The sequence below is a fragment of the Neolamprologus multifasciatus genome, chromosome 9 (genome assembly GCF_963576455.1).
Source record: "Neolamprologus multifasciatus chromosome 9, fNeoMul1.2, whole genome shotgun sequence".
Taxonomy (NCBI): domain Eukaryota; kingdom Metazoa; phylum Chordata; class Actinopteri; order Cichliformes; family Cichlidae; genus Neolamprologus; species Neolamprologus multifasciatus.
Window position 1 is genome coordinate 2737501 of NC_140447.1, and position 17141 is coordinate 2754641.

At 44.7% G+C, this 17141-nt stretch overlaps 1 protein-coding gene across 1 annotated transcript in view; it reads left to right on the top strand.

The window, feature by feature from the left end:
* Positions 1-17141, top strand: part of sspo (SCO-spondin) — a 124177-nt gene that overhangs the window by 103623 nt on the left and 3413 nt on the right. The window contains exons 107-109 of the mRNA XM_085173116.1: positions 2046-2106; positions 2693-2823; positions 13713-13863. Of these exons, the coding sequence (XP_085029242.1) occupies positions 2046-2106; positions 2693-2823; positions 13713-13863 (343 nt within the window). The remainder of the gene's footprint in view (positions 1-2045; positions 2107-2692; positions 2824-13712; positions 13864-17141) is intronic.

Here is a 17141-nt window from a genome sequence, read left to right on the forward strand (position 1 = left end):
TGAGGGAAGGCTGGCAGCAGTGCCGAGTGGAAGGAACACTCCTTGAGGTGAACAGTTAAGAGGTGTGTGTGTGTGTCGCACTAGAGTGATGCTATAGATGGGTCTGTGTGTGACTCTGCATGCTAACAGCAGCTATTCTCAGGCAGGGACATCACAGGACACCTTGCTTTTCTCTGTTCTGGGTTTCTCTTTATTCCCTCTGTCTGTGTCCTGTGTGTCCTTACGTCACAGTTTCTTTCATGTGCTATTTTTGGTCTTCATGTGTCATTTTCTTATTCCTATCCCTTTTCCATTTTGCCTGCCTGGCTCTGTGTCATTTTCTCCCTCCTCATCCTTCTCTCTGCATCACTCGTTTGGTAAAAAGACCCTCCCAGCGGGTTCATGTAATTACACCTTGAGTTTCATCTCTTCACAGTTTCTATGTGGGGCAGAACTATCTCTAGATAAACTGTAAAATGTTCCCTGTGGTATATGTGTTTATTTTTGTGACGTTAGACGTTTAAACATGAGTGTACAAAGACAAACTCACTTTTCGAACAAGCCTCGAGTGGCCATGAAACTCTTGGTACTTGTTTGTCATTTGAATTTCATGTTGTCTGTGCTGTGTGAGAACCACAGACTGCATACAAAGAATGGACACATTCTTTTGAGCCTGATGCTGGTTTGAGGGCCCAGTTATCAGCTAATGATGAGTTATTGGTGCTCATGCTCAAAAACATTAATGAATGTTTTGAAAACACATCAGATCTCAATGGGGGGAAAAAATCATGCTGGGTTTCTATACTGCTATGGATGTCACAGGGCCGAGTGGCCTGTACTGAACAGGACTCAGGTGCAGAAACCCAGAGCAGAGACAGCAGATGATGTAACAATTTATTAGGCTTAAGTGCAAAAAAAATGTAGCAAAGACAAAAAAACAATAAGACGTGGAGTTTGACGTGGCGTGGCCTGGGAAATGTGGCTAGGGCGAGGGAATGAGGCCTGAGATGCAGAGTGGAGCTGAGCAGGGAACAGTCACATTGCAGTAGGAGACATGGAGTGTTGAGAGGGGGGTGAGAGAATCCAGGGGAGGCTGAGTGGCGTGGAAAGGCTGACCTGAGATCCGGGGCTTCAGATGGAGTGTGAGGGCAGGCAGGTGAGGCACAGAGGGATTTTCAAAATGATTGCTTGGTATCCTGAGTCTGGAGGTGGAGCGTGAGCCAAGGTGAAAACAGCAACTGCAGCACAAGAGAGTCTGGTTAAAAAGATAAATCACAGCAAGAACTTGAAGTATAAGGCCTGTTACCAACATGTGTTGATGACGAACTGGCAGTGAATGAACATCAACGTGTGGCTTAAATCCCTCTGGCTTGATTGCCTGCAATAGGCTCCAGGTGTGCAGGAGCTGGAGTTGGCCCTGCCCAGGGGCGGATCCCAGGTAGGTTCAGGAGCCTTATGGAAATTCCAGCCACCCACCGCAGACCATGACAATGGAGTGGACAACTTATTAGGAACAACAGGGTATCACACTGGGTGATTGTTTGGCCCACACATATTTGCATGCATGCTCCGGGATGGTGTCCTGGGGGGTCTCCTCCCAGATCGGCACCAGACCATCACTGACGCACCACCGAACCGGTAGGTAGGTCTGGTGAAGGTTCAGACCCTTTCAGGACTGTTACATGTGCTCTGGGTGAAGCTACTCTCATGTTTGCAGGAGTTACATTACCTCAGACTCAGACTTTGAATTAGTTGTTTCTCACATAATTCAATTAAGCTGGGCCTGCCCTTAACTTAACCTTAAACGGTTATTAGACAGCTATTATGAAAGCATTATGAATTTGAAGATACCAGAACACGTAAATTAAGAGTCACCCTTCACTTTCATACGGGGTTGATGCTCGGTTAGCTTGTGCTAATGTTTTTGTGGATATGCACATGCATATGCATATGTGTCACACTTTTGATGAAATGCCTGCTCTAACTTGTCAATGAAACACTCTTAGACATGACAAGTATAAGCCGTCCATAAATGTTGCATGATTCTGTTTGCATGATTCTCTCAGGGGGAGGTGAAGGTGGAAGAACCAGGCAGCTGCTGCCCCGTGTGTAGAAAGCAGTTTCCAGGTTGGTACTGCATACACATGGCACAAAAACGCATCCCAAAAACCATCAGTCAACATTCTTGGACCTTACTCCCAAACTTCTGACCATCAGATTCCATAATATTAGTCATTTAAAACTATCAGCGGATCCACAGAGTAAGGCTTTCCCACGTATGATAATGCGAAACAAAAGGAGCAATTAAAACGCTGCTTTTTGCAAAACAATCTATTCCCGAGCAAGTCACTGTGGGTCATTCATTCCAATATCATGGCTTCCAGACCACTTAAATGGATTTGAATGTTCTTCAGTTCAGTTTAGAGGAGGCTACAAGGGAAGTGCCTCAGCCCCCAATTAGTGGGAGATTACATTACTTAACCTACACTGGGGCTTTAATCTCTGTCCCAGTGGAGGAAATTTCACGGCAATGTCACCCTGCCTTCTGCAATGAGCTTTCTGCTCTGTCTCCTCCTTTTTGTCATTTTTTGCCGTTATTTCATGCAAATGCAAAGACAATATCGTCTATAAAGTAGTGCTTCTGGTTTATTATATGCTCCTCTCCTTTGCTCTGTCCTAAGTGTATCTCTTTTCCTCTCTGCGTTTGCACAAGGTGAGCCTGTGCAAGAGTGTCATCGCTATGTGCAGGTCCGTAACATCACCAAGGGAGACTGTCGACTTGACAATGTGGAGGTCAGCTTCTGCAGGGGACGCTGCCTGTCCAGGACTGATGTCATCCTGGAGGTAGAGCCACACACATGCACGCACACACGGGATGTTACTCTCTGAACACCTGCAGACAATTCTGAGAAGTAGTAACTGGTAGCATACTAAGATAAAAGGGGCTGAAAGGGACTAACACTCAAAAGGTCTTTTGTAAAAAGGCTGTTCGTTGATTTATTTTACAAATTGTAAAACATGGCATGTGCTCTCATTCGTGTTGAGTCATTATCATCAAGTCATCAAAGATGCCATTTTAAACCATTCTAAGTGGATGGAGTTTTCAGCCGGGCAGAGGTGACACCCAAACTTCACAGTGTGTTTAGTGTTTAGTCCTGGTGTCTCTCTCACTCTCCTCCAGACTTCCAAACTCTTTTTTGCCTTCTTGGTACAATATCTTCACCTTCTTGTGACTTCTTTATATCCTCACACACAAATCTCACTGTTTTTCTGACACTGCTAGACTCCAAAGCCTCAGACATGGAGTTTCTACCACATTCAGCCCAATTGCCACCCGATTTGATTTCAGCAGGTTTTGTTTCACTGACCCCTGAAACAGCTGAAACACCTGAAACAGTTGAAACACCTGAAACAGCTGAAACACCTGAAACAGCTGAAACACCTGAAACAGTTGAAACACCTGAAACAGTTGAAACAGCTGAAACAGCCGAAACACCTGAAACAGCCGAAACAGCCGAAACAGCTGAAACACCCGAAACAGCTGAAACACCTGAAACAGTTGAAGCACCTGAAACAGTTGAAACAGCCGAAACACCTGAAAAAGCCGAAACACCTGAAACAGCCGAAACAGCTGAAACACCCGAAACAGCTGAAACACCTGGAACAGCTGAAACAGTTGAAACACCCGAAACAGCTGAAACAGCTGAAACAGCCGAAACACCCGAAACACCCGAAACAGTTGAACACCCGAAACAGCTGAAACACCTGAAACACCCGAAACAGCTGAAACACCCGAAACAGCTGAAACACCCGAAACAGCTGAAACACCCGAAACAGCTGAAACACCTGAAACACCCGAAACACCTGAAACAGCTGAAACAGCTGAAACACCCGAAACAGCTGAAACAGCCGAAACAGCCGAAACAGCTGAAACAGCTGAAACCACCAAAACAGCGGAAACACCCGAAACAGTTGAACACCCGAAACAGCTGAAACACCTGAAACACCCGAAACAGCTGAAACACCCGAAACAGCTGAAACACCCGAAACAGCTGAAACAGCCGAAACAGCTGAAACACCCGAAACAGCTGAAACACCCGAAACAGCTGAAACACCCGAAACAGTTGAAACAGCTGAAACACCCGAAACAGCTGAAACAGCTGAAACACCCGAAACAGCTGAAACACCCGAAACAGCTGAAACACCCGAAACAGCTGAAACAGCCGAAACAGCTGAAACAGCTGAAACACCTGAAACAGTTGAAGCACCTGAAACAGTTGAAACAGCCGAAACACCTGAAAAAGCCGAAACACCTGAAACAGCCGAAACAGCTGAAACACCCGAAACAGCTGAAACACCCGGAACAGCTGAAACAGTTGAAACACCCGAAACAGCTGAAACAGCTGAAACAGCCGAAACACCCGAAACACCCGAAACAGTTGAACACCCGAAACAGCTGAAACACCTGAAACACCCGAAACAGCTGAAACACCCGAAACAGCTGAAACACCCGAAACAGCTGAAACACCTGAAACACCCGAAACACCTGAAACAGCTGAAACAGCTGAAACACCCGAAACAGCTGAAACATCCGAAACAGCCGAAACAGCTGAAACAGCTGAAACCACCAAAACAGCGGAAACACCCGAAACAGTTGAACACCCGAAACAGCTGAAACACCTGAAACACCCGAAACAGCTGAAACACCCGAAACAGCTGAAACACCCGAAACAGCTGAAACAGCCGAAACAGCTGAAACACCCGAAACAGCTGAAACACCCGAAACAGCTGAAACACCCGAAACAGTTGAAACAGCTGAAACACCCGAAACAGCTGAAACAGCTGAAACACCCGAAACAGCTGAAACACCCGAAACAGCTGAAACACCCGAAACACCCGAAACACCCGAAACAGCTGAAACAGTTGAAACACCCGAAACAGCTGAAACACCCGAAACAGCTGAAACACCTGAAACAGCTGAAACAGCCAGCCTCTGAAATTTACTTTCTTGACTGACAATATTTATAGAGAGTGTTCTTATTCACCCTTCCTGTGCAGGATAACTAGTTTGCATGGGGTCAGCTAGCATCCACAGATGACCCCGTATGATGGATGTCTCAGGGCGTTTTCACACCTGTAGTTTGATTACTTTGCTCCAGATCGGTTTGTAAACTGTGCCTGAAACAGCTGAAACAGCTGAAACACCCGAAACAGCTGAAACAGCTGAAACACCCGAAACAGCTGAAACAGCTGAAACACCTGAAACAGCTGAAACAGCCGAAACAGCTGAAACACCCGAAACAGCTGAAACAGCTGAAACACCCGGAACACCCGAAACAGCTGAAACACCCGACACAGCTGAAACACCCGAAACAGCTGAAACACCCGAAACAGCCGAAACAGTTGAACACCTGAAACACCCGAAACAGCTGAAACACCTGAAACAGTTGAAGCACCTGAAACAGTTGAAACACCCGAAACACCTGAAACAGCCGAAACAGCTGAAACACCCGAAACAGCTGAAACAGTTGAAACACCCGAAACAGCTGAAACACCCGAAACAGCTGAAACAGCTGAAACCCCCAAAACAGCTGAAACACCCGAAACACCCGAAACAGCTGAAACACCCGAAACAGCTGAAACACCCGAAACAGCTGAAACACCCGAAACAGCTGAAACACCCGAAACAGCCGAAACAGCTGAAACAGTTGAAACACCCGAAACAGCTGAAACAGCTGAAACCCCCAAAACAGCTGAAACACCCGAAACAGCTGAAACAGCTGAAACACCTGAAACAGCTGAAACACCCGAAACAGCTGAAACACCCGAAACAGCTGAAACAGCTGAAACACCCGGAACACCCGAAACAGCTGAAACACCCGACACAGCTGAAACAGCCGAAACAGCTGAAACACCTGAAACAGCCGAAACAGTTGAACACCTGAAACACCCGAAACAGCTGAAACACCTGAAACAGTTGAAGCACCTGAAACAGTTGAAACACCCGAAACACCTGAAACAGCCGAAACAGCTGAAACACCCGAAACAGCTGAAACAGTTGAAACACCCGAAACAGCTGAAACAGCTGAAACACCCGGAACACCCGAAACAGCTGAAACACCCGAAACAGCTGAAACAGCTGAAACAGCTGAAACACCTGAAACAGCTGAAACACCCGAAACACCCGAAACAGCTGAAAAAGCTGAAACACCTGAAACAGCTGAAACAGCTGAAACACCCGAAACACCCGAAACAGCTGAAACAGCTGAAACACCTGAAACAGCTGAAACACCCGAAACAGCTGAAACACCCGAAACAGCTGAAACAGCTGAAACACCCGGAACACCCGAAACAGCTGAAACACCCGACACAGCTGAAACACCCGAAACAACTGAAACACCTGAAACAGCCGAAACAGTTGAACACCTGAAACACCCGAAACAGCTGAAACACCTGAAACAGTTGAAGCACCTGAAACAGTTGAAACACCCGAAACACCTGAAACAGCCGAAACAGCTGAAACACCCGAAACAGCTGAAACAGTTGAAACACCCGAAACAGCTGAAACAGCTGAAACCCCCAAAACAGCTGAAACACCCGAAACAGCTGAAACAGCTGAAACAGCTGAAACACCTGAAACAGCTGAAACACCCGAAACAGCTGAAACACTCGGAACACCCGAAACAGCTGAAACACCCGACACAGCTGAAACACCCGAAACAGCTGAAACACCCGAAACACCCGAAACAGCCGAAACAGTTGAACACCTGAAACACCCGAAACACCTGAAACAGTTGAAGCACCTGAAACAGTTGAAACACCCGAAACACCTGAAACAGCCGAAACAGCTGAAACACCCGAAACAGCTGAAACACCCGAAACAGCTGAAACAGTTGAAACACCCGAAACAGCTGAAACAGCTGAAACCCCCAAAACAGCTGAAACAGCTGAAACACCCGAAACAGCTGAAACAGCTGAAACAGCTGAAACAGTTGAACACCTGAAACACCCGAAACAGCTGAAACACCTGAAACAGTTGAAGCACCTGAAACAGTTGAAACACCCGAAACACCTGAAACAGCCGAAACAGCTGAAACACCCGAAACAGCTGAAACAGTTGAAACACCCGAAACAGCTGAAACACCCGAAACAGCTGAAACAGCTGAAACCCCCAAAACAGCTGAAACACCCGAAACAGCTGAAACACCCGAAACAGCTGAAACAGCTGAAACACCCGGAACACCCGAAACAGCTGAAACACCCGAAACAGCTGAAACACCCGAAACAGCTGAAACACCCGAAACAGCCGAAACAGCTGAAACACCCGAAACAGCTGAAACAGTTGAAACACCCGAAACAGCTGAAACAGCTGAAACCCCCAAAACAGCTGAAACACCCGAAACAGCTGAAACAGCTGAAACACCTGAAACAGCTGAAACACCCGAAACAGCTGAAACACCCGAAACAGCTGAAACAGCTGAAACACCCGGAACACCCGAAACAGCTGAAACACCCGACACAGCTGAAACACCCGAAACAGCTGAAACACCTGAAACAGCCGAAACAGTTGAACACCTGAAACACCCGAAACAGCTGAAACACCTGAAACAGTTGAAGCACCTGAAACAGTTGAAACACCCGAAACACCTGAAACAGCCGAAACAGCTGAAACACCCGAAACAGCTGAAACAGTTGAAACACCCGAAACAGCTGAAACAGCTGAAACCCCCAAAACAGCTGAAACACCCGAAACAGCTGAAACAGCTGAAACACCTGAAACAGCTGAAACACCCGAAACAGCTGAAACACCCGAAACAGCTGAAACACCCGGAACACCCGAAACAGCTGAAACACCCGACACAGCTGAAACACCCGAAACAGCTGAAACACCCGAAACAGCCGAAACAGTTGAACACCTGAAACACCCGAAACAGCTGAAACACCTGAAACAGTTGAAGCACCTGAAACAGTTGAAACACCCGAAACACCTGAAACATCCGAAACAGCTGAAACACCCGAAACAGCTGAAACACCCGAAACAGCTGAAACAGTTGAAACACCCGAAACAGCTGAAACACCCGAAACAGCTGAAACAGCTGAAACCCCAAAACAGCTGAAACAGCTGAAACACCCGAAACAGCTGAAACAGCTGAAACAGCTGAAACACCCGAAACACCCGAAACACCTGAAACACCTGAAACAGCTGAAACCCCCAAAACAACTGAAACAGCTGAAACACCCGAAACACCTGAAACACCTGAAACACCCGAAACAGCTGAAACACCCGAAACAGCTGAAACACCTGAAAAAGTTGAAACAGCTGAAACAGCTGAAACACCCGAAACAGCTGAAACACCCGAAACAGCTGAAACACCCGAAACAGCTGAAACAGCTGAAACAGTTGAAACACCCGAAACAGCTGAAACACCCGAAACAGCTGAAACACCTGAAACACCTGAAACAGCTGAAACAGCCAGCCTCTGAACTTTACTTTCTTGACTGACAATATTTGTAGAGAGTGTTCTTATTCACCCTTCCTGTGCAGGATAACTAGTTTGCATGGGGTCAGCTAGCATCCACAGATGACCCCGTATGATGGATGTCTCAGGGCGTTTTCACACCTGTAGTTTGATTACTTTGCTCCAGATCGGTTTGTAAACTGTGCCTGTGGTTCGGTTTGTTTTCACACAGAGATCAATCCAAGTGAAATCCAAGCAAACCAAACCAGACTGGGCAAAAGTACAGAGCGGGAGATCGTGGCTCATGAGTTGGGTGTTCGTCTTGCCGGTTCGAGCCCCGGCTCGGACAGTCTCGGTCGTTGTGTCCTTGGGCAAGACACTTCACCTACCGCCTACTGGTGTTGGCCAGAGGGGCCGATGGCGCGATATGGCAGCCTCGCCTCTGTCAGTCTGCCCCAGGGCAGCTGTGGCTACAACTGTAGCTTGCCTTCACCAGTGTATGAATGTGAGAGTGGTATTGTAAAGCACTTTGAGGGGTCCCGAAAAGCGCTATAAAAATGCAATCCATTATTATTTATTATTACTTTCTGTACTTAAGTAGAAGTACAAATACTCAGCTAAAAGTTGATGTACTGATTCAACTTCTTTTTTCAAGTAAAAGTTAAAAAGTACAGACTCTAAAATGTACTCAAAGTAAGAAAGTAAGAGTAGCTCTTTGGAGGACGTTTCTATTTTTGTGCAAAATAAAAAACATAAATCTGTTTTCTGTTGCTACATTGTAGAGGGCGACTTTTCCTCTAAACAGGAAAATGTGCACAGTCAGGGGTCAAAGTGGATTCAGTAGGTGGGGGAAGATTTTCTTAGTGTACAGGCTGTGATCAGCTGACCTGCTGCTCTTTGTGCAAATTCATTTATAATTGTATTAATATGCAAATTGCATTGACTATTGATCAACAACTACTGATCAAAGACTGTTTATAAGGTTGGAGACACCTGCAGTCAGCTGAGAGAATCAGCCTTTTGGGATACAGTAACAAAGTATTTGTACTTCATTACTTCCCACCTTTGCTACCAGAGAATGTTCAGTCCGCTTATTGGTCAGATGTGCCAGGGGCGGGCTGAACGTAGGAAGAAGGTGCTGCGTTCAGGACTACTGGAGAACAAATTTACACTCATTTCATGGCCAGTTGCTAACCTGTACAGACCTTTGCACATCTTTTCCCACCATAAGTGGCTACATGACATTTTTTAGCTCAGTCTTGTAACATGCACCTGGTTGGTTTGGATCATTGTTGAAACCATAAACGAGCCGCTCTGGAGTTTGTTTGGAATGGTACTGAGACCACCTCCTCCAAAGGGTCTCGGTGCGGTTGTTTTGGTCAGTGCCCAACCAGCACCTTATATCAACTTCCCAAACAAGTCTGTATATGTCAAGGAGACTTGGAAAACTTTCAGAAAAACATTCCAAGGGAGCTGGATCTGGGAGCTTGATCTTATATAAGACTTCTCCATGCAGTTGATATGTTGTCTACAGGTTCCACAGTTATCATGGACACATTTTGGAGCCACATAAGTCTTGGAAGCGCGCCATGTTTGTAAATCCAACATTTCCCATCCAGACTTGGTGATTTCAACCACTCTTCCTCTTGCTCCTCTGTCTTGGAGATCCCATTTTCAGTGTGTCTTTCAAACATTTTCCAAGGTAGATGATTGAATTTCTTCATACTGTTGCAGTCACTTCCCCTTCAACAGGAATTCAAATGCCGTCGACTTTTGTCAGTGAAGGGCCACTGTGTTGTAAAACTGATTGAAATTGTAGTCTGATGTCATCAGCATAACTAGTTATCGGGTCCTGAATATGAATTTGGCTTTAGTAATGGTCTGTAACTATTGAAACCAGATTATCTAAAACACAACTGCTTACAATAGTTCAGTTCAGGCAGAAAACTTTGGTGTTTTTTTGTGTCCTTGGCTTCTCAGAGAAGTTGGATGAGTACACCTGTGTGCTCCAGTCACACTGATATCCTTCAGCACGTTTTCTGGTTTGTCATTATGTCTAATCTAGGTCAAGGAAACCTTTGAATCAAATCATGTGAGGCCCAGGCACTGCAAGGGAATAATACAGACTCTTAGGCAGGATTCAGTGTATTCAGAATATGTCAAACTTCAAATTCCAACAAGTGGACACAAAGTAGCAAAAATGCAGTCAAAGCATGTAATCCATATAAAACGTGAATCCATAGCTTAGAGTTTTGACATAACATTTGGGAGGTGAATCTGAATGTAAAACTGATGGATGTGTCTATGCTCAGACACATGTGAGACATAACCTGTTTTAATAAGTTACAAATTGAACCATGGCCATGGTCCTCAGCTGGAAAAGGGTGGAGGGCCCACTCGGGGTCAGGGACGAGTTCCTGCCCCAAGTGGAGGAAATATCTCGATGTGTTGTTCACGAGTGACGGGAGAAGGGAGCGGGAGATCGACAGACGGATTGTGGTCTGTGGTGGTGAAGAGAGAGCTGAGTGTAAAAGCGAAGCTCTCAATTTCCCGGTCGATCTACGTCCCTACCCTCACCTATGGCCACGAGCTGTGGGTAGTGACCGAAAGAACGAGATCGCGGATACAAGCGGCGGAAATGAGCTTCCTCCGAAGGGTGGCTGGCCTCTCCCTTAGAGATAGGGTGAGAAGTTCAGCCATCCAGGAGGGGCTCAGAGTAGAGCCGCTGCTCCTCCACATCGAAAGGAGTCAGCTGAGGAGCTGAGGTGGTTCGGACATCTGACAAGGATGCCTCCTGGGTGAGGCGTTCCGGGCATGTCCCACTGGGAGGAGGCCCCGGGGCAGAACACGCTGGAGCGATTATATCTCTCGGCTGGCCTGATGGATGGATGGAATTTTTTCAATATGAGCTGAAAATAATGTTTTCATCAACCAGGGGAATCACCCCCTGGAGGCCATTACAAAGCATGAGGGTTCAAGGTTAATGGCTTTACTTTTAAGAGCAACCAGTTATCGCCATCTTTTATGTACAGTTTATGCATCTGCCCTTTAAGTCCCTTTAAATCCCAAAAACTATTAATAAAATCATGATTCAGGGTATCATATTACTGCTTTAGCAAATCATCTCATTTTCTATTTTGTTTTTTCTACTGATGCGAGAGAATTGTCTTTAATTATGCATCCTGAGCTGAGCAGTTGACATCTGTGCTTAAAGATAAACATACAGTCGATGACTTGAAGGCAGCCAAACGGAAATACAAGATATAATATGTGAAGTATCAGAGGTGTAAATACAGTAGATGGGTGTGTTGAATCTTGTGCAGGGGTAGAGGGATTCTATCTTTTCTTCTTCTTTGATTTTCATTCTTGGTTTTCTGTCTTTTTCATCCGTGTAAGACAGCGAGCTTATCACCTCATCACCATGGTGACTTTGTTCTTCCTTGGCATCTATGCGTCTCCACTGTAAAAATAGAGTCAGTCATGCTGGGAGATCAGTAAAAATAAACATCAGCTCGGCCAAATGTGTCATTACCTCCCGTTACTGTGGCAACCGGGGATGGTAACCGATGACTAGGCAACCCTGTGAAGTCCCCGTCTCATTGATTAGCACGACTGGAAGAAGCAGGAATTCATTACAGTGATCAAGTTTCCCATCACCGGCTGACACACACACACACACTGTAGACTTTTCAAAGTGTGTGAGAAGTACTAATAACTATTCTTCAGAGGAACTTTTCTTACCTCCTTCCCCTTTTATGTATCCTGCGTTGCTACCTTCCTCTGTACTTTTCCACCGTCTCCTTCAGGCTTTGTCTGCATTAATTGGATGCATGAACACAGCTTCCAAAGCCGACCTTCTTTCACTGAGTTACAAACGAGGCTCGATTATTCTCAAATTTCAGGATTTTTGCATGCATCTTTGTTGACTCTGTTATTTGTTATCAGTGGAGTTTGTCGTGTAAGCCACCTTAAAAAGACACAAAGAAGTAAAACATATCTTTCTTGCTCTTATTATTATTATTAGTACTACATAATGTATTTTTACATTTCATATTGCTTACAGTATTAATGTTATAACTACGCAGTTTCTGTGTATCAGACATTTTAGCATCGTTCAGCTCTTTCTTCATTCTGATTAGACGATAATGAACACAGTGTATTAGATGACAGGGAGAGTAAGCACGGATCCAACAAAGAAACATTGTGGAGCATGTAGCAGCTGAATGAGATCTTCCTTTGGAACTGTTGGAGAACTAAAAATCTGACTTGTAATCAGTATTAATGCTCTTTTTAAAGCCCTCAGTCAGGAGTCCATGGGCACCCTGTTTAAGGTAAAGATCAGGGATCTGTCAAAGTCTGTTCTTCACAGCATGTTTCAGGAAGGACGATAGATGTAGATGCTGAGGAGTCTGGGAGAGGGTACAAAACCATCTGTAAAGACTTTGCACCCGTTCACAGTCAGACAGACTGTCTGCAAAGCAAGGAAATTAAAGAACGCTGTTAGCCTCCTCAGCACGGTCGAGCATCACAGATCAGCCCAGCACAAACAGGGATGCAGGAGTTTAAAAAAATAAGAAGCTAAGCTTAGACCTGCTTCACAGTGTCAAATGTTCATGTTCACGAATGCACGTGGCAGAGATACGAGGAGAAAAGCTGTGCTGCCCATCTGCTGTTTGCTAAAGAGCACACAGATGAGGCAGAGGGCTCTGTCTGAATGATGCTCTGTGGAAATGTCTTAAAGGAAACCTTTGGTTTAGATGCATTACAGCACTGGAACCACATCAGTCACACACGGTCATGGTAGGGCCAAGATTTGGGCTTTTCATCGCCGTCACAGCAGCTCACCTTTATTGATGAGGACTGAATGACAGCAGCAAAGTCATCTGTCTGTGGGCTCACAGGAAGTGAAGCAGAAAGAAACTCGCCCTCAGCACACGGGTCATACGTTTAACTGGGTTTGCTTTTCTTTACTACTCTTATTTATGCAGAAATGCAGAAACATTTAAAGGCATTAGTTCATTTTTTGTCCTTAATATGCTGTAATTCTTACACTGTAATCTTCCATCACATAGGATTGAGGGAGGAATCTGCCCTTCCTTATCTGTCCTACTCTTTCCCCTCATTTAAACTTTCTACCTCCTACTATTTCCCTGATCTCCTCATAAAACCGTCCCCTGCTCTGATTTCAGTTTGCCCTCATCGTATCCAAGTCACCCTCTTGGCTCTTATTTCACTTTCTGCCCCCTCTCTCTTCTTTTTACTCTCTCCACGTAGGAGCCGTATCTCCAGTCGGTATGTGAGTGCTGCAGCTACCGCCTGGACCCGAACACCCCGGTGCGCTTCCTCAGCCTGCAGTGCGAGAGTGGAGAGAGCGAGCCGGTTGTCCTGCCAGTCATACACAGCTGCGAGTGCACTAGTTGCCAAGGTGAGGCATAATGGGGCTGATGGATTTGCATGTCCATTTCTCATGTCAGCGTGAGATTTAAATATATGCAAAACTGTTCATACAGGCACGAGTGCACACCGGCCTCCACAAGTCAGAGTTTCATCCAATCATCCAGCTTATACACATCAGGACAGTCATGCAGTCATTTTTAAATGTCTCCTGTAAACATCACCAACCAGCAGTGTTGGTCAAGTTACTTGAAAATAGTAATCAGTAACTAATTACTGATTACTTCCCCCAAAAAGTAATCCCGTTACTTTACTGATTACTTATTTTCAAAAGTAATTAATTACTTAGTTACTTTTTAAAAACACGATTTACAACCTGAATAGGTGATAAAGTGATAGATCTTTCAGCCCAATTCTACTTTTTCTGCATCATCATCATACAAAATGTAATCAAATGAAAAAGTCTCTTTTTAAAACTTGTTTTATTAGTTTTAATCTTTTAACTTTATGCATCAAGTAAAAATTAAATTATCTGCAACATTCTCTGACTGGAAGAAATTAGTTTAACATTTAAACCTATTTTCTGCACATTCCTGCACATAAAATAAAATATTTTTTGTGTTTACACTCAGTCTTTCAAATAGATGCAAGTAAAACACAGCAGAAAATAAATAAAGTCAAAGACTAGCGGTCCTGTTGCTCTATTTTCACCTGTAAAGCAGGAGTGGGGTAGGCGGAGGGTTACCCTGGTGCAGGTGTGCAGCGGTCAGTGGAAGAATCCGCGAGTTTCTCTGTGAGTTTCCCATTACGTCGTAGCTACTCGGTGCTTGTTTGGAAGTTTAGGGGTTTTTTTGCTGTAAAAAGAAGTTTTCTTCCCACGCACAACGGACACTAATGTTTTTGTCACTTTTTATGGAATCAAACTCAAAGTAAGGTCAGTACTTCCACGCTTTAAACGCTGCACGCTCATACTCTCTCTGCACTCGATATATGATCCATTGTTGATCTGCACACAGCTGTTGTCACCAACGTCGCTTACGTCACTGTCATGAGACATTCTCGCAAAAAATCACGGTTTTAGTAACGCAGTAACGCAGCGTTCCTACGGGGAAGTAACTGTAATCTAATTACCGTTTTTGCAATAGTAATCCCTTACTTTACACGTTACTTTAAAAAAGTAATCGGATTACAGTAACGCGTTACTGCCCATCTCTGCCAACCATTGGAAGCAATCAAGATTTTAATAAATGACAGACTTTCAGCTTTATTTCAAGAAAGTTTTGAAAAATATTCCTTATATTTAAGATTTAAACAATATTTAATTTCCCTTATTGTTCATTCTTAAATGAAACTCTTTTACAGGCATGTAGTGCTTGAACCGTAAAGGCGATGGACTTTCTTCTTCACTGGATCCACTGTTAGTTGCTGTGTCTTTGTGGGTCTTTCTGCCCACTAAAGGCTGTTGTGGCCGTCCGAGAAAACGTCTTTACCTTCAGGAGCCGTTGCTTTGCTGTGTCTGTACTGCCAGTTTCGCAGCCTTTGATTCGCTGTGAGCAGAAAGTAAAGCTGTCGATACTTCAGATCTCCTCCTGCTACTTCTATCAACACCTAGTCATGAATAAACACCCTTGACCCACTTCCACTGGCTATGATAACACTCCACTGTGTTTGACAGACTCTTCTCTGCTACAAGTTCATATTCCTAAAAGAAACTTCCAGAACTTTCTTCGATGTTTTCTAGGAAAGTCTTATCCGGTCTTTCTGTCCTCGGGCGTTATCAGCGTTTTGCGTCTGTACGTCATTCATCAAGTTGCGTCTTGACAGAACACTGTAGCAATGATGCATCTTCTTGGAAGTGATAGATATTATGAAGGGTTTTCAAGGAATTTGGGTGTTGCAGAGCTGACTGCTGCATTCCTGCTTTATAAAAATGTTCCAAATGTTCCGATCTCTGTGATTAGACCTGGGTTGCTGCTTTCAGTGTAATGGTGAGCTCCCAGCACAGCCACCAAATGCAAATTCAATCCTGGAAGCAGCTGCTGACCTTTCATCGACTTAATTTGTCGTAATGTAATGAGGAAATAGGTTTATACACCGCCACTCCACGAGAGTCACTAACAGGTCTCTCTGCCTAATTCGTCACAGAGGGAGGAGAGATCAGGCCTCACTTGGAACTGCTCGGCAGTTAATTGTGTAATTACTTTTGAGCCTTGGGAGCATGTATGAAGATGGCTGCAGCTCCTAAAAGGTTAAAGCAGGTTTTTCATATAAGTACATTTCTATTTATACAGCTCAAGACATCAACTTACAAAGGAGAACTAATGAAGACACAGCTTGAGGGGCAGCAGCTCTGTCTCCTTTAGCTCTCAGCCTTGTGTGAAGCACAGAACCTGATGGTTAGACCTCAGGAATCTGCAGAGGTGTTTGCATGGACACGTTTGCTGCTCCAACAGTCAAAACCAGAATCTTAAAGTTGAGTGAGACACGAGTACTTTGCAGTTGCATTTTGAACACTTGATGTTTGAAGGAGGTTATTTTGAGAAGAGATGAAATAAAAGCAAGAATGATCGCTTCTAATTCACAGCAGGACACAACAGAGCTCGTTGGTTTCTAAAAGAGCAAGATCGATCCAGAGATTTAACCTGATCATCCAAAGTGAGTCAAAAGCTGCCCCAAGGTTCAGAAATACGGGGACCAGGAGTTCTCATTTCCTTGCACAGCAGATGGCCCCGCCCCTCCCTGAGCCTGGTTCTGCTGGAGGTTTCTTCCTGTTAAAAGGGAGTTTTTCCTTCCCACTGTCGCCAAAGTGCTGCTCCTAGGGGGTCATATGATTGTTGGGTTTTTCTCTGTATCTATGAAGCGCCTTGAGGCGACATTTGTTGTGATTTGGCGCTATATAAATAAAATTGAATTGAATTGAAATCCGTCAGGGGTACAAAGGAGGACTTCTCTTTCCTCCTCATGAAGTTTAACAAGGTGGTCAACCTTCCAGGTTTTAAAAGAGGATAAGACCTGTAGCTTAAAACAACGTAGGGCTTAGATCTATAACTGAATGTCATCTGCATAGCAGTGATGTCATATGTCCTTAAAAATGTGCCAAAAAGGAAAAGCTATTTTTAAAAGATGCAGATAATAAAATGTTGTTTCATTAGGTCAACTAATTTAACCAGAGCTGGTAAAGAAACAGGTAGAACATCAGGCTGAGCTGGGTCACTACGAGAAAACATCGTCCTCTTCACTCTGACTTCATCCTGCAAAGAAACTTGAAATGAAAACTATGAACTAGAATCTCATGACTGCCAGAGAGTT